We start from the raw sequence: 22,085 nt of genomic DNA, 5'->3' as shown, positions 1-22,085 counted from the left end.
GACGAGTACCTGGGATATTAGAGGTGGTTAGCACGAGCGCATTTGGGAATGACTTCAGGGCGTCAAGCTGTGTAAGCAGTGCATTGACGACCCGTACTGCATCTGAGGGTTCGTTGCCAGCCAGCGCAACTCGCCTCGCTGCAGAAAGCGATTCCACTTCATCGATGAGAATGCAAACAAAGCACGAATCGTCTTCCAGAAGCTCCTTAATAGTAGTAAACAGCTTCAGAACGAGTTTGCCTGACTCGCTGAACCACCGAGAAAAGAGAGAGTGGGCGTTAATCTCCAGGAGCTGACTGGTGCGGTATCTGTCACTCATTCGGACAGATAGCTTCTGCGCCAGTGCCCTACATAGTGAGGTTTTTCCTGTCGAGGTTGTGGTTCCCGAAAGTGCTCGGACGGCGTATGTAGACCCTTACCTGTTCCAGGCGGCCCATGAAGAAGTATGAGTCTGTTCCAATTGATTAGCTGCAGATAACAGTTTGATTTGACTGCGTTTTATGCAGATAGAGATTCAGGAAACTACCTTGTCGCTAACTGCGTGACTCGAGAATAACGTGGCAGTGGTGGCGTACTGAAGGAGAGTTCTTTTCAGGCTGCCGTCATAATGGAGTCTATTCCATAAGCCGTGTAGATTCTCATTTGGCAGCATCCATTGCTGGTACGCAGGGACTGCGTCCTCTTGACCATCATATTGAATCTCAGCTTCTGGTCTCTCTGGAGTGAGGTGATATGCGACGACTTTTACGACAGCGTCAATGTGCGGAACGAAAACAGGAGGTTGATCCACGCAAGATGACATCGCTGAAGAAGGCGTCTCCTGCAAAGAAAATCCTCGTACGCCTATTCCAGCTGCAACAGCCGTGTCGTCAGGAAGAGCGCTCTCTATATTGATTTCTCGACATGCTTGGGACAGTATAGCGTTTTCAACTAGAGCTGGCTCATGCTGTCCCACAGCGATCGAAAAGCCCGTTGATGCTAGCCAGATGTAACCCTGACGGCGAATCTCTTCGGCTTCGATAAAGCATTCATTTTTTATGCACAGTTCACAGCACAGGTGGACACTTCTATTGGCCGTGGCAAGGCCGCTGCTCCGCTCAGGTAGGGTGCTGGTCGTAGAACCCTCACCATCGACAGGATAGTCAACAGAATCCATGTTTCCGCACAGCAAACGAAACCGTTAACTCGGAACATACCTCGTCTGCCGGCTCTGTGGATCCCGCAGGCCGCATGCGTGCAGCACCTACCAGAACATCGCGTGACTGTACTGACACCATCCATCCCTTCCCTTACCTGTGGTCTGAGAAAGTCTGCTCGATTTATTAGTGCCAGACGCTTTTGTATGAAGCACCCCTGCATCTTTTTTCGGAGCTCAGAGCCTATATGGATATGCTGACCACGTGTGATGCCTGCCTGGTGACTTCGCGGACAGTAGACACACGCGACAGTTGCCCCTCAACTTTATCTACGGCGCGCTCGCGCCGATACCGCCAGTGTCTCACTTTTGCCAGCTGTGTTGCTAGTATACGCTAGAGCTGCTAGTCATCTACACGTGGATTCTGGAAAACAGCCGTTGTCATTGATTACCCACCCCACAAAAGGCATGTATGCTCGAGTTCCTGAGAGTCAGACGTCTCGGGCACGATTCAGCGGTGTGCACGGGTTGCATGCCAAGTGCAGGCGACTGCTGGTTTTACACAAAACTCTACCTACGTCTCCGCTACACGCGGATGACCCCCATACGAGTGCCGAGGAGCCCGTGCCAAATTCTGATGGATGATAGCGGGAGATTATATCGCCCTTCGCCTGAGGGAAGAACTCCGCAGTAGAATACGGTGGGCACTCCTAAAACGTGATGTGGGGACGCGCCCCGCGGGCGGTTAACCCGGGTGTTCCGGTCCATTGCTCTACCAAATATACCATTGTGAAGTCAATGGATATTATGTGAGGGGGCGGCATGAGTTGTTTGGTCCGTTTTGAGAGGCGAAACAGTTACATTTGCTGCATGCATCAAACGATCGATGCTATGGTATTCCATTGCATGCGTGCTGGCCCCGTACTCGCAAAAGCCCACTACCTTTAACCTGGTTTCCATTCTCATTCTCATCTGTTTTGTAGTCAGTGGATCCGCTGTGGATTCGTTGACTTGCTGTGCTGGAATTTTTTGTAACAGAAGAGAGGCGGACGAGGACGGCAACAGCCGATGATATTTGGTGCCTCTCTTTCCCTCATCCCCGCCCAGTCACCGGTTAACTGCGCGTGTCACCTCTGAATTTGTGACACCTGGGACAGCCAGAAAGCCAGTTTCCTGGCACACTGATTGAGTGAAGGAGCATCTTTGTCAGCTCGTCAGGTCCAGAAGATGGCATCATCAAAGGGAAACCGCAAGCGCAGCCATGAGCCTGATACCAGTGTGGTCTCTGCTCGTCGTGCCAAAGATGAAGCGCCAGCAAAGCGAAGGATCACGGGTGACAACGAAAGCAAGACCTTGTCAAAACAACCGAAGTCGAAGAATCTACGAGTCGAAAAAGAAAGGGCTGAAGAGCTGAATCACGAATTGAGCTCAGATAACGACAGCAGCAACCAGGGAGAGGGGCCAGAAGACGGCAGCAAGTTTCTTCTTGGTGAATCATCCGAAGATGAACATGGATCGGAAGACGGATTCTCAGAAGTATGGTTACTTGTGTAGATGCTGTTGTGAACGTATCGCTTGTTGTAGCTGGCGTGAATTCCCGTATTTCGAGAATACACTGGAGCAAAGGCAAATACGAGCCTCAGGTGGGAAGGGCGGCGATGACCTGCCGAGCGTGCGTAGTGCCGCTCGGATTTCCAGGGATGCAGGACGGCGTTTAACGATATAGGTAGACACAAAAGTTTGCAGGTTGTGACATCTCGTTTCACTCCGTTGCAGCAGGTATACGTTCGAATGACGCCAACGAAGCCACAAATGCGCGTTGCTGCTTAGGTGTGCTCGTTCGTTCCTCACTCTTTTGGAAAGCGCGTGACCCGCGCTCACCGTCAGCAACAGTTACACATCAGCGATTTTTCGAGTGTATCCAGAACGATGGTTCTTGTGATGTGCTGCTGTGACACTGCTGCTCTCAGGCTTTCGGGGTGGATTCGGAAGGAGAATCCGGCAGTGAACCAGATGATGATGAAGATGAGGAAGATGAGGATGAGACGCAGGCACCTGCACCTAGCTCGAAAGGAAGACGGAGAAGATCTGCGGTTGAGAACGAGTCTGATGATGACGATGAAGATGAAGCAGAGAGTGAGCCTATGTGCGCTTGAAAACATCATACGTGAGAGAAGCCGTTCCTGCGAGGGATGTCACTTTGTTGCGCCACTATGTCTCCTTTCCTTCTGCAGCTTTGCGAAACGTCGGAGGCGTTGGCGGGAAGACAGGTGCAGCTCTTAATCTGTCGGGGGGTGTTGTTCTGGACCCGACTTCAATGGATCTAGCCTCAGTCAAGCAGCGTATGGAAGAGACTCTCCACACACTCGCAAACTTCGGCCAGTTTCGACGCCAGCAGGAAAGCAAACAGAGGAAGCGAGCCGGGGGCGACGAGAGAGGAGGCGGAGGAATGGTTACGCGTCAGCAGTTAATGGAACGGCTCGCCGCGGACGTCGTGACTTACTACCAGTATCGACCGGAGCTCGCAGCATATTTCCTCCAGGTATGAAGGGATAGCTACTGTCGCCGTATGTTGTGGTATGAGCAATTGCACCTGACGCGGTGCCACGTTCTTCCGAACGGTGACCAATGTACCAGCGGGAGGCAGTTGTGCGGCTGTCGCTGCGTGGAGCGGACAGAGCGCCGATAGCGCGTGTGGCATCCGGGTGTGCCGGCGATCCCGTGTTGGCATTCGAATCTCTTACCCTGAGGGACGGCGTTCACGGTCCCCAGTAGTTTGGTTTTCTCAGCGGCACCGTTCCAATGTCACGTTGTGTGTTTCTCTCGCGGGGGCGATATTGTGACTGCTAGCCTTTCATGATGTGTCGACCCTCTGAAGAGACACATGGGCTATGATCAAATATTCTCTTGGCGTCTGAGCCGTTTCGAGGTGTTTTGAATTTCCCCTCTCGGTTGCACAGGCACTAATAATGTGCGTTGCTTTTTTGAATATCGATCGTAGCTTTTCAAACCCCAAGAGGCGCATGCGTTCTTCGAAGCCAACGAGGAGAGTCGCCCTACGACGCTGAGAACAAACTCGCTAAAGACCAGAAGGTAATACCTCGTGCGCATCCCGAAGCCTACGCGTATTGCGCATGTGTTAAATTGAGGGTTGAACATGTTGGCACCTCTCCCGTTGTGCCCGGAACTCTCGACGGTGACGCTTATGTTCGAAATCAGCGGGGTATTCAAAGCAGCGCTCCCCTTAGTTACCGATGCAGGAAGCGCTGCAGACACGAAAGACTCATAGTAGAAAGAGAATTCTGTAGGTCAAGGTATTTCCGCCGCGCGCCACCTGCGGCAGCAGGGGTGGAATGTCACTGTTTTCCGAAAGCGCTTTCTCTACTGTGTTGCGTGTGGTGAATCAGGCGTGAACTGGCCGCTGCGCTCATTGCCCGCGGCTGCAATGTGGATCCCCTCGGCGACTGGACAAAAGTGGGGCTGAAGGTTTACGATTCCTCTGTGCCTGTCGGTGCTACTCCGGAGTACCTTGCTGGCCACTACATGCTTCAGTCGGCGGCCTCCCTGATTCCCGTAATGGCGTTGGCTCCGCAACCAGGTGAGCTGCAGTGACGATCGAAAGGTGCTGCGCAAAGCATGGGTTTTTATCAGCTGGGGAGATAAGTCCGGTTTGCTGGATCTTTTACGCTAGCTGCGTTTGTACGGTTTGTTTGTGTGCAGGAGAGAAGGTCGTAGATATGGCAGCTGCCCCAGGTGGAAAAACAACGTATATCGCACAGCTGCTCAAAAACGACGGCATCCTCTTCGCCAACGACGCAAAGAGAGAGCGCTGCAGTTCTCTTATGGCCAACCTGCACAGGTGCGAGCGGGCAAACAGAGGAAGATATGTGATAGGACGGACGATCTGTTCTTTGCGAGGCACTGTTTCCGAAATGTAGAGACGTGACAGCACAGCGTGTGTCCTGAAGTATCGCGGAGCTGGCTGGCGGGTTAGCGTGGTCACTGTTGCCTCACTGGAACATTACTCAATTTTGGTACTGCAAATGTGTGGCTATTGCTCACTTCTAGGCTTGGCGTGACCAACTGCATTGTCAGTTGCGTTGATGGCCGCACTCTGCCAACGATTTTGCCGCCGATGGATCGTGCGCTTCTGGACGCCCCATGTACAGGAAGCGGAATCATTGCTCGAGATCCTTCCATCAAGGTAGACACCCGAAAAAGTTTCAGTGTTAGGTTCCCATGTGTTTTTGATCTGCGGGCGCAATTATCGATACTGTGTCAGCAGTTTAGAAAGTGTGCCTACCAGGACGCTTCGGACGCTGCCCCAAAGGACCAGCGTCAGATACGTGGGCAACTGATGTAGCCCACCAGCAGAAATAGTAAACCAGCTTTCGTGACCGCTGGCATATCGATGGCGATATATATAATGGCCACTAACGTGCCTTCTCGCGACCGAGATCGCGGCGCTACTAGTCAGGAGGACATGCGGGACGCTATGCACCGCCGTGCAGCTGTGTGATGTCTCCCCGAGTGTGACCTACAGGTGAAGAGGAAGCCTGAGGACTTCGCGGAACACTCGAAGCTGCAAAAACAGTTGCTCTGCGCGGCGGTAGATGCTGTCAACGCAGACTCTCCCACCGGGGGATATATTGTCTACTCTACGTGCAGGTAGGCTTGCACGATTTGTGTTCATGGCATGGGGAGGGTGGTGGACGGCTACGCGTGCGTGACGTATGGGTGGGACTAAGCACCCGACTCGCTGCAAGGGATGAAAAATGAGGTTGTATATCAGTCTTGGTCGGCTGCATTGGCAAGTCCAGTTGAGCGGCGTGTCTATAGCTGATGAAACATGGGCTTGTGTACTGAGAGTGAGCAGTGATTGACTACAAGCAGCGCGTATTTACGAAGCTTTGCGTTCTTTTAGAGAGGACCACATGCCTCCTCAGAGTGTGTTTCTGCAATGAGCTTCCCGCAGCGTTTCAGTTGAAGAAAACGAAGCAGTTGTGGACTACATCTTGACGGCAAGGAACGTGAAACTTGTTCCTCTCGGTACGTGCCGTTTCAGATCCATGCGGGCTTTAGTTCGGTTCCTGTCGTAAAGGGCGTACGGAACAGAACGGCCTACTGCCGTTCTGTTCCGTAGTATTGGCGAGGCAGCAGGGTCTAATGTGTAGTATACCTGTGTTTATAGTCGCTTTGTCATATGCAGCCCTACGCGCCATCACCGATCATGTGTATTTCCGGTGTAGGACTGAGCGCTTGTCCACCATGCTCAGCCTGAAGACGTTTTCACGCCCGTTTCGGCTGCGCTTGAAGGAACTCGTCTGCGTTTGAGTCTTTGCTGCACTGTGTAGGCCTGGACATCGGTGTGCCGGGGCTATCCGGCTTCCGCGGGCGGCAATTTCATCAGACAGTCCCTCTGTACACCCGCCGTTTTTACCCCCATGTGAACAACTTCGATGGCTTTTTTGTGGCAAAGCTGAAGAAGCTTTCCAATAAGAAGCCGGAGCGTGTACCCAAAGATCGCCGCAAGCATAATCCCTTCGTCAAAGTGAGTGAAGGGGCGCTGGCTGGCCATAGAAGGATAGTTGTAGGGGGATGAGCGCTGTGCCAAGTGCGAGGTACCGTGTTTGACTCCGGTACAGGTATGCTTCTCGGACTTCGCAGGTATGGGATAAAGGACATTGGACGCCCGAATGCATGGACCAGTTGATGACGTTTCAGGCGGAAGACACAGCAGCATGCAGCGCCCCAGACAGAGAGGTACGTTTGGATCGCAACGCCGGCAACAAGCTTTTCCGTGCGACCACCTATCCATTTCCGTGATATTGATCGGTGCAGTCTATATTTTTGAAGACACTCTGAAGCGTTAATAGAAGTTAATTTTTACTAAATGAACCTTCTCACTGAACACGTAACTGTTGGTTGCCCTCGTAAATAATGTACATCACACCGTCTTCCTTGATTCGTCAACGTTTTTCCTTCCTCGAATAAGTTTGTACAAAAACGTAGGCTCGTTTCCACTTGCGACTTTTCTGACCCTACTACCGTCTTCATCAGCACCTGCGTGATTGCGCTCCATGTAAGGAGTTAGAACTCGGTGCAGAGAAAGCTGGTTATGGTTTAGGAGTAGTAACACGACGTGATCCGCGAGAGTCCACGCCGAAACCCATGATTAAGTGCTGAATTCGGAATGCGTATTACAGGAGATATATGTGGCATGCTTCAGACGTCTCGTGGATTCGGACTGGTGCGTGTCTCCTGTGTTATGTTTTTCCACAGTTGTCAGATTCCGAATCCGAGAACTCGGCGAGCACGAGAGAGAAGCGAAAGATGGCAACTTCGAAACAGAAGAGGCGGGAGTTGAAATCAATCGATGCGCCTTCGGCAGTTAATGACAATGATCCGGGGCTGGCAATGGCAAATGGGCAATCCAGGAAAGCCCCTCCCGTCACGCAAAGGAAAAAACAGGGCGGGAAGCGTTCTGGTGCTGGTGTAAAACGTCAGCAGTCGTAAGGGTATTTGCGGGTGTGGGGAGGAACTCGCTGAAACTTACGGCATGCACGGCGAGGCTCAAGACTTTCGTTGAACATGTTTGCTTCCCATATGAGGCGCGCCTTACTTTTAATCTCGTGGTATCCCGAAGGAAGTCTTTTATGGCTGGTCAGCTTTGAGCCGATTGCTTGACGATGACGCCGCTAGAGAAAGTGGATACATGGTTTCGAAATCAGAGAGTTCCACGTGTAATCTTCCGCAGGTTAGCGAGCGGGAGATTTGAGTTATTTTAATCAAAGTTTACGCCACAGGGAGATTGGGGGTGAAACAATATCTGTGGTCGCCACGAGGAGCTTACTCTGCTGATGAAATGAACACGATAGAATGTAACTCGGAGAATTGCTTAAGTTTTCGCGCGCTCGAATATGCAGCACAGCCAACTTTCTGAGCTCGCGCGCCACCAGGTAATAAGCCATGTACACCTTTACAAGTCACCAAGATTTGTTGGTGATGCATTGCACTGGTATACCGTGTCGTAAACTCATTTTCGCTAACACTCAAGTCGTGCCTCGAACAGAACTAACACTTGTTCCCCACATAGAGAGTGGATACCAACCTCTGACCAGCGGGTGCAGGAGTAGCAATCAGTACGCAAAGCCGCAATCTTTCAGAGAAGACGGAAGTGAGGAGATTAGGGCAACAACAGAAGTACCCCACAAAGTACCATCGTGCGGCAGTCGACCGGTGTGTCGCAGACGCACAGTAAATTCTCGCGTTGCAGTATGATTTTTGGCTACACGCGTCCAGCAAGTGCCCTAGAGACACGGCTGCTACCACTATTCCTGTGTCTTCCTCTGTTATTATGGTGGGGCGACACAGCACAGGCTTCACCATCGGCCGCCGGGACTTGACGCCTCATCCTAGTTGGACCAGTCGCACCGCCAGGTAGTGTCAGCCACACAACTCCGCAAATCTGGGGAGGCATCCTGGGGTTCCGGCACTGAAGGGTAAGAAGACTCAAAGCGACAACCTAGAGCCGGCCTACTCAGACAGTCAGCTTCTTATCTTCTTTCTGTCGCTCGCGTGATACCACCGGGCACCGCCGACGGCCGAATCCTCTTCGACAGCGTTGCCCCCCTCCATGGACCGCACGCCACGTACCGGTGGCGTGCGGTAACCCGGCAGGAAGGGTGGGAAAAAACAGCGAGTCTCCCCAGTGTTTGAGCGCATTCCCGCCACTTCAAAAGATTTGGCTGCAGTTAGGTGCTCTAAGCCTTGTTGCGCGGAAGCGCAATTCTCGCTTTAGTCACCTACGCTTCGGTGCATCCGGAACTGCTCGTGAGGAGGAAATCTTCCTGTGCATGCTGCAATACCCTAGCAGCTCGGCTTTTCCCTTGCGATCGCTGCCCCAGAGGGCCGTCGCCTGTCACTCGCCAGGGGATGATAATTGCGCCGAAGAATATTTCGGTGAATTCCGTCGACGGATCGCGGATACGGGAAATGTTTGCTTGTCTCCGCTAGCTTATAACCACAACTGTGGAGCAGACCTCTTTCGCAGTTCTCCTCGCGGCAGGGCGAGTCCTGCAGGTTAAAACGTGTGCATCACACACGTCCTTGCGTCTGTTGTCTTCTCCGCTGGTGTATGAGTGGCAAGGAATCAGGTCTGCTTTGCGCTGTCTCATTTCATTCTGCTTTGTTAGTACGGCGAGTGTAAATGGTGCCCAAGCGGTCTGCAGTGCTACGTGTGCAGATGCGCGCTTTTTCACACCTGTTTTGGCAAAAAAAACATTGTAGCTTCCATCACCACCTCCGCTCTGTGGACTCCTCAGCAGAAGCAGCAGACATCTGTGGGCCGCAGTCCTTTTTTTGGCCACCGTTTGAACAGCGGTCCAGTCTATTACGGCACCAACGGAGGGGGGCTTTCAACGGTACCAACGATCCCACCCTTGCTGTGTGTGTCGTGAGATGATCGAGACATGGATGTGTTAGCCAAGCAATCTTGGCAGAGTAGGAACGGTGAAAGGGACACAGCAGTGCGTTGGTAAGCTTCTGTGGCTCGGCACTGCATTTTATCACTGGTCTGCATCCTCACACCCGAGGGCAGAACCTTGTGGTTCCTAGCGGCGCCGGGAAGCCGACGAAGCAGACCAGCACTCGTGCTGTCAGCTCGAAGCAGAACCTTGCCCTTGCCGCCTCGTTGAGGAGTCAGGTCTCCGCTACACCGTGGACGTTTCGCCCCGAGTAGCTCCAAAATGACTGCCATCGATCCGTTGCCCCTGGAGGATGTGGACCTGAATGGGTCTGATGCTCTGCCGCCTGCTGGCGCAGTGACACTTTGTTGTGACAATGTGGTCGCCACAAGGCAACAGAGTTGCTCCCCCCCGTTTTCAGCAAGGCTGCCTTTCTGCACTGCTTGACGCCGCCGAGCCGGTCTGGCAGTCTGCTTGGAGGCGAGACGGCCGCGTTTCCGCACAGGCAGTCAGACGGGGACGTTAATCCACCTCGAATCAGCTATAGCGTCTCCGGCAAACGTTCCGCGATGATCAAGAGCGAGACGCCGAGTGGAGACGTGCCCTGCGGCTCGGCGCAGCACTGTCCGTTCACGGAGAGGGATCGGTTTGCCGGTTTCCTCACGTTTCTCATCTGTGGGGTTGCTTCGCTTTCTTGCTGGCAATTTCTCCTCTCGATGACGCCGTATATTGAAATGACGTTCTTCGATTCTGCGCCAATTGGCAACTCCCTGCTGGGTGTCTACCAGGTCGGGTGCATTTTCGTACAGCTGGTACTGATGTTTCTTGTTGACAGCATGCAACCATGGATCGTGATTTCCGCCACTGTCTTCGACGCGGTTCTCGCGATTGTGTTTCCGCTTGTTGTCACTTTGGGTCCCCCCGTCGCCAAAACTGCCTTAATGCACATTGTGGCGCTCCTGTTTGGAGCGAGTGCGGGAGTCATGTGCGGAGGCAGCATCTCCGTCGCAAGCGCTATGCCGTACAACTTCATTGGCTCATTTTCAATGGGTAAGCAAGCACTGACAGGCGGAGCCCAGTGGAACTCAGGTTGCGGCTTGTGCGTTGCTTCTGTGAATGCCCGTGGGTGTTTGTCAGTGTTGTATGAGATGTGTCTGCTGCGGGATATTGATTCAGCGAAAAGGGGAAAGCTGTCTCAGAGCATGTCAGGCCGCAGAGCCCCTGCTCCTGTTCTGCGGCTAACAAGCTGGAGTGTCAGATACCGCGTCTGATTCGTGTATCGGCATGTGTGTGTGTTGTTTTTGTCTTTTATTCTTTTCAGGTCAAGGCGTCGCAGGAATTGTGAGCTTCTTTGTGAACTTGATCTTTTCGACATATTTGTTCGACCTCGGAACTGAAGCAGGACTCTCACGCATGCTGTGGCTTGTGTTTTCCATCTCGGCGGGCGTTTCTTGTGTCTCCGCCGCGCTCCTGCTGTTTGCCGTCCGGCAGCCCTGGGCAGCTCGACAGCTCACTCGGTACTGGGACGCCAAGCGTAGCCGCAAGCAAGGCAATCGGTGGGCGGAGATCCAGCGCCGATGGAAGGGCGCGCGCAGTCTCCCTGTGGATCAGAATAAGGTATTTGCAACCGCAGATCCGGCTTCGGAACTGCAGGTCGTGGACCCACAAAAAGCTCGTGGCGGGCGTGTCTCTTACGGGGGTTCCCAGGGCAATCCAAACTCCGTGTCCGTGGAGGCGGCTCAAGACGAAGTGGAGGGTTTACCAACATTTACGCCCGCAAGAGATGGTTCCAAGGGCCAGCCTTCGTTGCACGCGGCCAAAGCCGCCTCGCTAGGAGATATCGCCGGACCCAAGAAGGCCGAGGAACTGTGCATGCGGGCTCCGGACCGCCGGATATCGGTTGGAAGCAGAGAAGGAACTCAGTGCGAACTGTCCCTGGACGGCGTGGACGACGAGTGCAACTTACCTTCACGAGGGTGGAGGTTTTTCCTGAAAGACTCTGGGAGCTTCCTCTTTTGCGTGTTCTTCAACTTCTTTGTCACTCTGAATCTCTTCCCGCGCGTCGGCCCTATCATGTGGCACTACCCCGGTTTCGCGAAGAACGGTCCACAGTACATTATTCTTTTCGGCCTGTTCTCCGTCGGCGACTTCTGTGGGAAATCTATCCCAGACCTCTCTGCTCTTTTCCCGCAGCTGAAGCGCTGGCTCACGATTCCGGAGAAAATGCTGCTCCCCGTTGTGTTGGGGCGGCTTGTGTTCGCAGTATTCTTCCTCCTTGGCGCGTACCTCACGAATGACTTCTTCAACTCCTTTGCTCTCTATGTGATTCTAATTTTCCTTCTCTCTGTAACGAATGGCTGGTGTGCGACAGCATCCATGTTGTACGCAAGCTCTTCTGTGAAGCGTTTCGAGGAGAAAGAAATTGTTGGACCGACTTCAGTCCTCATGCTTCTCGTAGGGATTATGGCAGGCGTTTATTCGGCTCTGGCATACTAGAGTGTGGACCTGCTTACGGAATGCTAAACGCAGGCTCCTGCTCTCTTTCTTTCGCGTGAAGTCTCATTGACGAAGGTGTCTGCGGTTTGTGTTTCAGCATGCGGAATTGTGTATGTTAAGCGTACGCGAGGTCATTGCACCCGTTCCAGCCGTGTTCATGGTGTCCGCACAGCACACGTATGAGCTTGCGTGTCTTCACGATCCGGAAGGGCGCTGCCTCCTGCGCACCCGTCAGGTGTGTCTGTCCTCCATGAGGTGCACTGGGACGATGTAGAGCCCAAATTCTGTCAGGGCGGTGCTTCCGACAAATCTCGGAGTTGTACAGACTGCAGGTCACTATACATACGAGGAGAGCTTGTTCCTGCCCCCCGTTTGTGACCCAGCCATGATAAAAGCACTTGTTGGCTGCGGATTGGAGCCGACTGGCAGACGGAAATGGGCAGAAACCTGACTTATGACTATTTGTTGTTCCCCAAAAGTTATACGGAGCTGGGAATTGTTCAGCGCGAGTCGCTTCTGCTTCGTGCCGAAGCAATCAATGGCCCCATGGCGTGGAAACATGCTTGTTCTAGTACTCAACTGCGACCGTCCGTTGCTCCTGGATTCCCCGCTAAGCCTGAGGGCTTGGCGTGTAATCGTGTAGATGGCATTCTGGTGCCGCAGTATCAGATACGTCGGCAGTAGGTCGCCTGTTGCGCGCGAGACAGTGGGAGCGGGAGCTGAGCCGCTGCAGCGGCTCGCTCTTCTGATGGATCACAGGCCAGTAAATCATATGGCCATTTTTTAGGGGTCTATGTGCAGCACGTAACTTTTTAAAAGGGTGCCGGCCACGCAAGTAAGCAGCCGCAGGTTGAATGCTGAGCTGAAAAACAAAATCGTCTAAAAAACGCGAACCTTCCACATCCGGAAAAGTGAACAGCTCTCCTCAGCCGGCGCACCTACACGAACTGCGTGAATCTTTCCGAAGCGCGGCAAATATATCATCCCACGAGCAGCGCGGCACGCACAGCAGCATCGACGCGTTTACTCGTCGTCCAACCGCAGTTCCACATTATTTTTTCGCAGAGGCCCGACGTTCCCTGAGAGACGGACGCGGCGATCCGAGAAGTTCAGCAACTTGTTTCCTCGCCTCTTCTTTGTCAAGGCCCAGTCCCACGACACGTGGGCCACCATCTGGCGGAGGCGGCTTCCTCGGCGTCTTCATTTCGATAGGCGGGGCTGTTGGATCGAAGAAATTTTTGAGAACCTCTGGGCGAGGGACGTCGCCCGTACGCCCCATATCGGCGTCAGGCCTTTTTTCTGTGTCTTGAGCTGGTAGTGGAGCGACGCTTTCTTCCAACGGTTCTGCTTCCCTCTTGTCTTCGCTCGCTGGTGCACCTGCCTCTTCGGTCTGTTTCGCCGTCTCATGCTTGTTCGCGGAATAATGGCGAAGGTTTTCCTCGCCGTACATTGACGTCATCAGAGCGTTCCACTTCTGGACAGCACGATCACCGTTACCCTTTTTCAGTTTCTTGGTAACATACTCGACCCACTCTTGACACAGCTCGCCGTCATCTCCTTCACTTCCCCAAGTCTCCAAGTAATCTTGCAGGAGGTGCAGGAGATCCTCCGGCGTGTCCACCAACTGCCACGGGTCTTCGTCCATCTCATCTACTGCGCAGTCTGCATCATCCGGTTTTACTGGACTGTTGGCATCGGTGCCTCTTTGGTTTCCATCTTGCTGTTCAGCGCCCCGCCGTTCAGGCTCTGTCGGCGTTTCACGTCCGGACGCTGTTGACCGCGGCGTTTTCTGTGGTGTGGACCCTGCGCCACTTTTCGCCTCTGCCTGCTCGGCAGGTCGCCTCTCACCTTCTCCTTTTTTTCGCACTCGCTGATGTACGACGTGGTTCCCCGCGCTGACGAGAAACTCGTGTAGAGTCGCTTCCCGATCCGCTTTCGTCTTGCAGCCAACAGACTGGAGAAAATCGTATTCTGCTCGAAGGGCACGTAGCGGGAGCGTGAGACAGCAAAACCCTTCGGGTGCATACCACACTCGTATCGTAAGGTACGGCTTTCCCCGTAAGCATCAACCAGGCGGCAGTCACCCGAGCGTCCCAAGTAACGGTCATACCTCTGACACTCCATGAGCCGATATTGTGTCCCGACTCTGAAACGAAAAACTTTGGGATCGCTACTGCAGCTCCTGACCTTGTCATGCACGTGAAGCGTGATGATGTACCAGGCCCCACCAAGACGCCGCATGCTTTCGTGGTGGGATTAGCACTCCACTGTCTGCATGGCTCGAGGCTTGAGTGCTCCTTGCAGGCCCGCCAAAATAAGGAGTCAACATAGAACTGATCATCATATATTCTGTTCTTCCGAAAACCTACCCTTCCAGATGCGACAGCCTGCTTCGCTTTCCAGAATGCTCAATGGCAGTATGCAACTGTTCCTCCCTCTCACCTTCCGTGTCTGGTTCGCAAAGGTCGAGGGCTGTGTTACCAGCAGGATCCAGCTCGTTTATTGTCCGCAAGTCGTATCTCTCAAGAATCTTCTCGAGGACGGAAACAGGCATCTGCAGGCGCCCACAGAAAAACAAAGCGCATCACATCATGTATGGTACACTGCAGTTTCGTTACCGCGGAAACGACGGTCGTCTCGCACGCCAAGAACGCTCCTACACGGCGACGAATCAAAATAAAACAAGGATGCGCGATACGCAGTTGGTCCTTGAATGCCGACTGCTGTAGGCAACTGCATCTGCCAAGCAGCGAGATATTGCCATCAAACGTGTTTTCAGTATTGAATCAACGATGAGCACCAAGCGAAAGCAAAGAAGTCTGCTTCTGCCACCGGTGTGAGACATACCTGTGAGATGGCAGCAATCATTAGAGTGGATTTGTTATCTGTGGATTTCACAGAGAAGTCCACTGCAGGGTGCCCAGCAAGGTACTTGACTACTTTCATCTTGTCGAGCATCATCGCCGCCTGCAACATCGTATACTTCGTCCCCGCACCGCTGCAGCACAGCAGACACACCCCCATGATTGGAAACAAATTTCTAAAGAAGTGAACTGACAATGAGGTATGGACAGCCTTCGCAAAACTTCATCCCGTGCTCTGTTGGGTACTGACCACGAATTCAACTCTCCAATTTTTCCTGACGGAGCGGCGAAAACGAGTCAAATACAGCAGCGAGACCCACAAGGAGCTCGGTCGGCACCGCCTGTCACTACCGGTGGCAAGTAATGACAGACAACGGCGCCTGTAGCATGAAGCAGCGCTACCACTCGGAACTACCTCGCAAGGTTTCGCACGGAAATGAGACCGGTCAAGCAGAGCAGTGCATACAACAGGGCAGAGATGCAAGAGGTTGAAGCAGCATAGAGACACAAGGGGCGATAAAAGGAAGAAATGGCACGGTCACCAGTGGGGAAGGCGTTATCGGACCCCAAGACACAGACTCTGCTGAGCACGGGCCTGAACGACGCCGCGTCTAGAATGAAGAAAATGGGCGCTATCGTCGCTTGACCGTCGCTGATGTACAACCGTGACTGGGTACAGCAGCTCATTTCTGCCGCCGGATCTAAATCCCTAGCAGGAATCGAGAGACACTAGACGCATTCTATTGGGAATCGTCTGCGCGAGTCCACTGCATGATTATGTCAAGGACTGCGCGGCCTAAGATCTCCGGTCACCGGCGGTGTTGCTGGAACGTCACGAGCGAAGCAGGAACACTGAACACCTGGGCCGCCTACCTTGCTGTTATCGGAACGAAGTTCTTGTTCCAGTACGGCTTCTCAGCTTTTATTTTATCCATATTCTGCGCCACGATGGACAGGTACATGCGTTTGCTGTCTGGTCCCGCCATGGTGCGTTCTGCGGACGATTCTGCATCCGCCGGTAAACTCGCACGCCGTGTTGCTGCAGAAAAAATCAAACAACGCCCATGCCGTCATCTGGTGGTCCACAATTCTTTTTCATGCCCACATCTACCTCTGTATGTTTCGTCCTGGACCCGGATGAATGGAGAGGTGTTCTTTGTATTTGTATGTATACGTCATCAGCAAAACGGTACACCAGGCACCAGCAGAAACGGAGCCGTCCCCGTGGAATTCGCTTTCTCGTTTCGGTCCCCAACTAAGTCTCCGCTTACCCGGCAGGTCTTGATGCGCGAATGTTTAATCACGAAAACGCATGATGTGGGGCCACGCGAACAAAGAATATCACGATGTCCCGTACATTTAGCTCAAGCAAATCCGATCACGTTTCGCGCGCCATTCACAGGCGTCGACTTCAGGGAAGGGCCTGGATGTTCGCGTCGGCGGCAGTGCCACACATCTGCAGGATTCACCTCAAATATGTGCCAGCGAGCCGTTTAACAGCAAAGTCCAGTGAGAATGCAGTGCAAAACAAGTATGTTCTTTTCCCTGCGCTCGGTTAAACCGCATGTGTAGCGGACGATCAGAGAGATACAGAACACAAGCTCCGATTGATGAGAAAAAATCAGAATGATGCGATTAGCGAGGCTGAGTCGCTCTGGGATGCCATCTCTTTTTAATGCAACGCCGTCGGGACTTCAAGCAAACAGAATCTCCCTGTCAAAGGCATATCCCATCATGAGCTGACTATGTCATGGAAAAAACCTGTTATGAGAACAAGTTACGTTTCAGTCGGTTTGCTTCAGGCATCTCCAGTAACATGGCGTTCACGTAAACCGTCTAAAAAGCTTGAGAAATTCCAATAACTCGCAAGTAGGCCCCCCAAACTACGGGACGCCGTCACATTCTCAAGCACAGCCGTTGTGCCAAGGTCAAACGCGCCCCCGGCTCAAAGTTGTCTTCGTTGAATCAAGCAGAGTAAGCGCCACGTGATGCAGGTAAAGTCAGCAGTGACGCGTTTCAGCGAAGACTCGAATTCTCGCAGCAAGCTCACAAGGCGGCACGGGAGTTAGAGACGGCGGAAGGCGCGTCACTGTAGATAAAAGTGGAGACTAAATAACTTAGATGCTGATCAGTCTTTGAAGTAGTGCAGAGGATTCCACTCTGACTTTTTACGTAAATGAAATTCCTTGGGAAATGATAAAAGGAGCTGTTGCTGAATGTGGCCATCCGGCTTGCTGGGGCGCGGACACGACGCGCCAGCGGCGCGCAAGCGTTGTCTAAATCCCGGTAAACTTGCATGCGATCACTTCTTTGAACCAGGCAGCCGGTCAACTTGAATGTATCTTTCTGAAGCCACGGTGGCGCTCTGCGTGATCGTTTTGAATTGTCACAGAACAGGTGTGTGTAGTGTAATTCGAGGGAAGATGTCTCCTTCATTGATGGCGCTTACCACGTTTACGGCCTGAGTGGCACACCGAATACAGCCATCAAACGGTGTGCGTTGGCTCTCTCATTAGAAGCCGTCTTGCGCCGTGTCAGTCGCCTGCCGATGTTCACTGCTAATAGCAAAGCGCTTTCAATGCGCTTGACACGTTCAGGTGGCCAGCCGCGGCTTAGAATAGGAACGTGCGTGCGCCACGTGTAATGGTCTTTCAAATGTGAGGGAATGCATACGAAGATGGTTCGGTTTCGATCATGCCAGTTGTGACCCGTTTGTTTTCTCCAAACGTGAGGTGGATGAATAGGTCATGTTGTGTACGCAAGTCTGCGGTCTCGGAGACACTGCGGCGATTGACCAGAGGTCTAGCGCACTCGTGCAGGAGGAACATTGGTGAATACGACGGTTCTTCGCATCGTCTGTCAAATGAATCAGCCCATGTGCTCTCTGTCGTTTCTTGGGCTGCGAAGGACAACATAAGTACACGCTGTTGCATGCTTGAGAGGCCCAGTGGATATGCTGGTGCGTTGGCTTCGTGCTCTCGGAAACTGTCGTGCGAAACTAGACTAACGGCTGGTGGCCCCAGGCCCTCTTCCGGTGGTGTACACAGCAGTCCTTTGCAAAAAGCGGCGGACCCAAACCGCTTCTACACAGAGTGTGAGCACAGCCTTGATTTCTCTGGTGAAGGGGGAGATTCATTCTACAGCGGACACGCGAACTGCAGTTTAAAAGATCTAGCCCAGCGAGCGCGATCGTTTGCTGCGGTCGAAAGAAGTGTGCTGCAGGCAAACACATCTGGGCAACCGCATCCTCCAGGAACGTTTCTTGAAGCAGTGCTGCGTCATTGCCGGAAGGCCGGAGAGCCCACCGCAAGCTTACTGCTTCTCTGGATATCGGTAGTGTACCCGCGGCTCATCCGAGGTTCTGTGAACGAGGAAGAGGCCCTCGAGGTATTGCGAACATACCTGTCGGCAGCTAAGGGTCTAGGGAAGAATGGCGCGCGTGAGGAGGATCCGGCGGAGGAGGCGGAGAAGTATCAGTCAAAAGAAAAAGAGTTCATTCTTTCCGATGAGGCAGTGCTCATGGCAGTGGGAGATGGACTCGTCGAGCGGCATCGCCGCGTCCTGCCAGAATCACCAGCCGCATCCCGAGTGACTGCTTTGATTAAACATTTTGCAAAAAGCGTCAGCTATCCGCCTGCGCATCTTCGATCGCCAGGCTGTGGAGTTGCCGGACAGCGACCAGGCGGAGGGCTTCGTGGACTGAAAAAGCTGGCTTTCGTTTGCAACATTTTTGCTTCCCGGATGCCTGCGCATCGGGACTTCTTCAGGTCAGCAAAAACATGGGAGAGACGCAGCGCGCAGGCTCACACAGGGAGCTTTGTACAGATAGTATTTATCTTGGCGATTAACTGGTGTCCATAGGAGATATCTGTATTCAGTGGGCACTGTTCAAATGCTGCTGTGATGCGGCGCAGGAGGAAACGAAAAGGCTTTGCTTCCCGAAAACTCTTTAAGACGTTGATGGGTTCGGCCTTGCAGACCTATAGAGGCGCGGATAGCGCATGCCACAACGGAGCGGGAAGGCAGCGAAATGGGTGCTTGCTTGCTGCAAACATTTCGCCGTTCCGTCCTTGCGCACGGACAGCACCAATTTCAAGTTTGGGCAGTGACGGCGGTCATGGCCATGCCAGTAAAAAGGTGCGCAAGACGTGCTGATGTGAGATGCATCTGTGCCTGAGGTCTTCGCTTGATTTCATTTGAATTCAGCTACGTGGGCAGTCGGCTAGGCGAGGCCCGCGCGAGGCTCCACGAAGTTCCGCTTCAATCCCTTGTCGTGTTCGCGCATAGTCTAGCAAGGTCCAAACAGGCGACTGCGGAGACCATGAGTATACTGGGTGAGGACAGTGAAAGGGGAAATGGAGCTTGTCGACACAGGGGCTGTCACCCCTTGAAAGCCGTATCGCTGCAGGGTTGCCTGCTGGTTGGTACGCTTCGTGGCGGACGGTTCCGCAGTTGCAAGCTGTATCGCCAGTGCCTCACGCGGACGCTGGTTTGTCTTCATGTACCCACGTGACCAGCAGGGTTCCTGCTGTGCTAGGGAAAGAGGATCTCGTCCGTATGCCTGGGACGACGGCCGGACACGCATACAGTCCGAATCAAATTGTGAAGCGATAACAACGACCGTGCAGAAGGCTTGCCTTGCAATCCGTTCCACGCATAAGCGACTTGGCAGCCTGAGCGGTAGATGTGCATGAGGTCGTCTACTAATCCTGGCTTTATGGCGTACCTAATTATATGCCGCAGGCAGCGCCATCGCTGAACAAGCTGAGAACCTTGGACCGCGTGATATGAGTGTGACGTGGAATGCCTTTCGCCAAACAGGTATGGAAAGAATCCGGCGGCTGCTATGAATATGGGGCAGCCACGACCGAGCAGACTTGTTGTCTGCGTTCTGTGTCGCGTAGCCGGTAGTCCGTCTCGATCGCTTAGCAGCGGAAGCGATGGTGAAAGTGGCGTCACTCTGTGTTGGTAGCGTGCTTCTATTTTTATTCAGGTGTAGTCCACTCGCAGCTATTCCATCGGCTTGTGAGGAAACTGCCGATGATAGCTGGAGAATTCTCTGCTGCGCAGGTAAGGGCTTCCGCCCGCACTATACGGATGCGTTGTTGGGACGGTCCGGCTGTGCATGTGGCCAGTAAAGAGGGTTGTTCGTGAGGTAATCGAGGTGTTTCCGCAGCGACATTGTGTTCTCTCCGGATCCCTTGTGTGCCTTGCAGATTGGGATGACGCTTAACGCTCTGGGTCATTTTCGAATTCGTCAGCAAGACTGCCTTGAGCCACTCATCTCGAGGGCGAAAACACTGCTCGAGCCGTACTCATCCATCAGTGATATCCTGGATATCCGTGCCGGCGGGCACCGTGACCAACAGCCTCCCTCTATGAACTTCAGCGACTTCGGTGTTCAAAATATTGCTCTGCTTCTCAACAACGCGGCACGTCTGGATTCAATTGTCGACGTGGTATTCGCCGAGGACCAGTCATTGAGTTTCGTCGTGTTGTATGCCGTCCAGCTCATTGTCATGGGGAGTTCATCAGGACAGCCCACAGCGAATAATGTTTTACATAGTGCGTCGGGAGGAGAGGTGCTGGAGGGACCAGCGCCGGCCCGGAGTCCTCTCGGGGCTCTCGCTTACTGCTGCGGGAAATTTGCCAATACGCCTTGTGTGCAAGCGCCTTCTGCGTATTCCAGGTTCTCGTTCCTGGAATATCTTCCGGGTTTTACGCCTCAGGCAGCAGCAAACATCGCCTTGGGAATGGGCTTTGCACTCGCAGCGTTAGCCGGGCAAGCGCCGGAGGCCCTTAGCGCAGGGCTGAATAACGCACTACGCGAGTATTTTTCTGCCTGCGTGCGGTGTATCGTCGCTGTGTCGGCAATGGCGGTTCGATCATCCTCTATCGATCCATTCTGGCGGCCGGCTCTGCAGAGAAGCGGTGGACACCTTCCGAGATCTGGTGGCGAAGTCCCAAGAACCAGTACTCTGGAGCCGAAACACCGGTTCCAACTTCTCCAAGCGCTCCTATGTGTGCAGCATTTCGGAGGGGTAGCGCTGTGTCAAGATTTTGGGTAAGGGAGTCATAAGGAGGGAACTGGTCAGGGTTCGCATCTGGGTTCAGTGTGTGAGAATCAGAAACATGAAGTTTTGTAGTTCTCAGCTACGGGGATCTATCCTATATAACCCCAGGGCAATAACCTAAGAACGCAGGATGAGACTCAGGTGTGTGGCATGGCGTACTTGAATCGTGTGCCTAAAAAGACAGCAAAGTCTTTCTTGAATTATGTGTCTGCCACGGCCAAATCTTCACCTTTACCCGCTGTCGATGTCCCATCTTCAGCAAAGAATACTGTGTGGTGTGCTGGTGCTCGCAGGACCGGCGAGTTGGCTGTCCTGATACATGTTGCGAGGGCCTTAACAGGCAAGTCACTTGACGGTGCCGTCGCATGGTAGTTTCGATTGTCAGACTGCCAATCAGAAGCTGCTGTGGCCGCTACATTACGCAGCGTCTATACTCGGGTTTGGCTGTGCGCAGGAAGCAGTGAAAGCGAAAGGCTAGCTGACAGAAACGTGACCACATCGAAGGAACAAAGCCAGGTCGAGAAGGCGCTGCGAAATGTTCTTTACAAGTGTATTGCAACAGAATCCAGCCACGCTTTGTCTTGCTGCTTATCGAGGGAACAGTGTTGTAGTGTGTACAGTATAGACATCATTTGTAAGTTCCCTTAAGGGGTGTTCGAAAAAGGGCTGCGGCAAAGTGCCGTTTGCGCCCCTCGAGGGGCTTCAGTAGAAGGATAGGGCAGGATAGGTACACATGGCACGACATCTCATTCTCTGCTGTTGTGGCCGTCTCGGAGATTCTGGGTTACGTGTCATGCTTTTCATGGAGCGTGATGAACTGCATGTATGGTCGCCGAGTGGAGTTTACTTTTGCAGCTCATTTGATACGGTGAAGTCTTGACCTGGGTGGACGTTGTATGTCAGGAGATGAACTGAAATGTAGTTGGTGAAACTTTTCACTCAATTTGATACGCAGCCGAGCTACTGAAAGTGCGCAGGTACCTTCCGTGTGAAGCAAATTGTCAAGGGGTGCCACACTGGGGGAGCGCCCTAGATAGAACTGTGGAGCATC

General features: G+C 53.2%; 4 protein-coding genes across 4 annotated transcripts; 3 read left to right on the top strand and 1 right to left on the bottom strand.

Moving 5' to 3' along the window:
* Positions 1–2,362: 2,362 nt before the first annotated feature.
* On the top strand, positions 2,363–7,651 carry BESB_021370 (NOL1/NOP2/sun family protein; the record flags this gene model as incomplete). Its single annotated transcript, XM_029360846.1, has 12 exons — positions 2,363–2,671; positions 3,106–3,271; positions 3,388–3,677; positions 4,137–4,228; positions 4,543–4,733; positions 4,856–4,994; positions 5,204–5,339; positions 5,679–5,803; positions 6,111–6,184; positions 6,490–6,686; positions 6,803–6,898; positions 7,418–7,651. The coding sequence occupies 12 exons, from the start codon at positions 2,363–2,365 to the stop codon at positions 7,649–7,651; spliced, it is 2,049 nt and encodes a 682-aa protein (XP_029216205.1).
* Positions 7,652–10,169: 2,518 nt separating this feature from the next.
* Positions 10,170–12,096, top strand: BESB_021360 (uncharacterized protein; the record flags this gene model as incomplete). The annotated part of the gene is made up of 2 exons (XM_029360845.1): positions 10,170–10,650; positions 10,922–12,096. The coding sequence occupies 2 exons, from the start codon at positions 10,170–10,172 to the stop codon at positions 12,094–12,096; spliced, it is 1,656 nt and encodes a 551-aa protein (XP_029216204.1).
* A 1,051-nt stretch (positions 12,097–13,147) lies between these two features.
* Positions 13,148–15,946, bottom strand: BESB_021350 (uncharacterized protein; the record flags this gene model as incomplete). The annotated part of the gene is made up of 4 exons (XM_029360844.1): positions 13,148–14,067; positions 14,539–14,650; positions 14,944–15,094; positions 15,834–15,946. 4 exons carry the CDS (start codon positions 15,944–15,946, stop codon positions 13,148–13,150), a joined length of 1,296 nt encoding a protein of 431 aa, XP_029216203.1.
* A 1,945-nt stretch (positions 15,947–17,891) lies between these two features.
* On the top strand, positions 17,892–21,406 carry BESB_021340 (uncharacterized protein; the record flags this gene model as incomplete). Its single annotated transcript, XM_029360843.1, has 6 exons — positions 17,892–18,727; positions 19,248–19,294; positions 19,704–19,781; positions 19,954–20,030; positions 20,177–21,024; positions 21,328–21,406. 6 exons carry the CDS (start codon positions 17,892–17,894, stop codon positions 21,404–21,406), a joined length of 1,965 nt encoding a protein of 654 aa, XP_029216202.1.
* Positions 21,407–22,085: the final 679 nt, after the last annotated feature.

This window comes from Besnoitia besnoiti, chromosome XI (assembly GCF_002563875.1).
Source record: "Besnoitia besnoiti strain Bb-Ger1 chromosome XI, whole genome shotgun sequence".
Lineage (NCBI taxonomy): Eukaryota > Apicomplexa > Conoidasida > Eucoccidiorida > Sarcocystidae > Besnoitia > Besnoitia besnoiti.
Note: the sequence above shows the minus strand (reverse complement) of the source record. Positions and strands in the feature narration are given on the sequence as shown.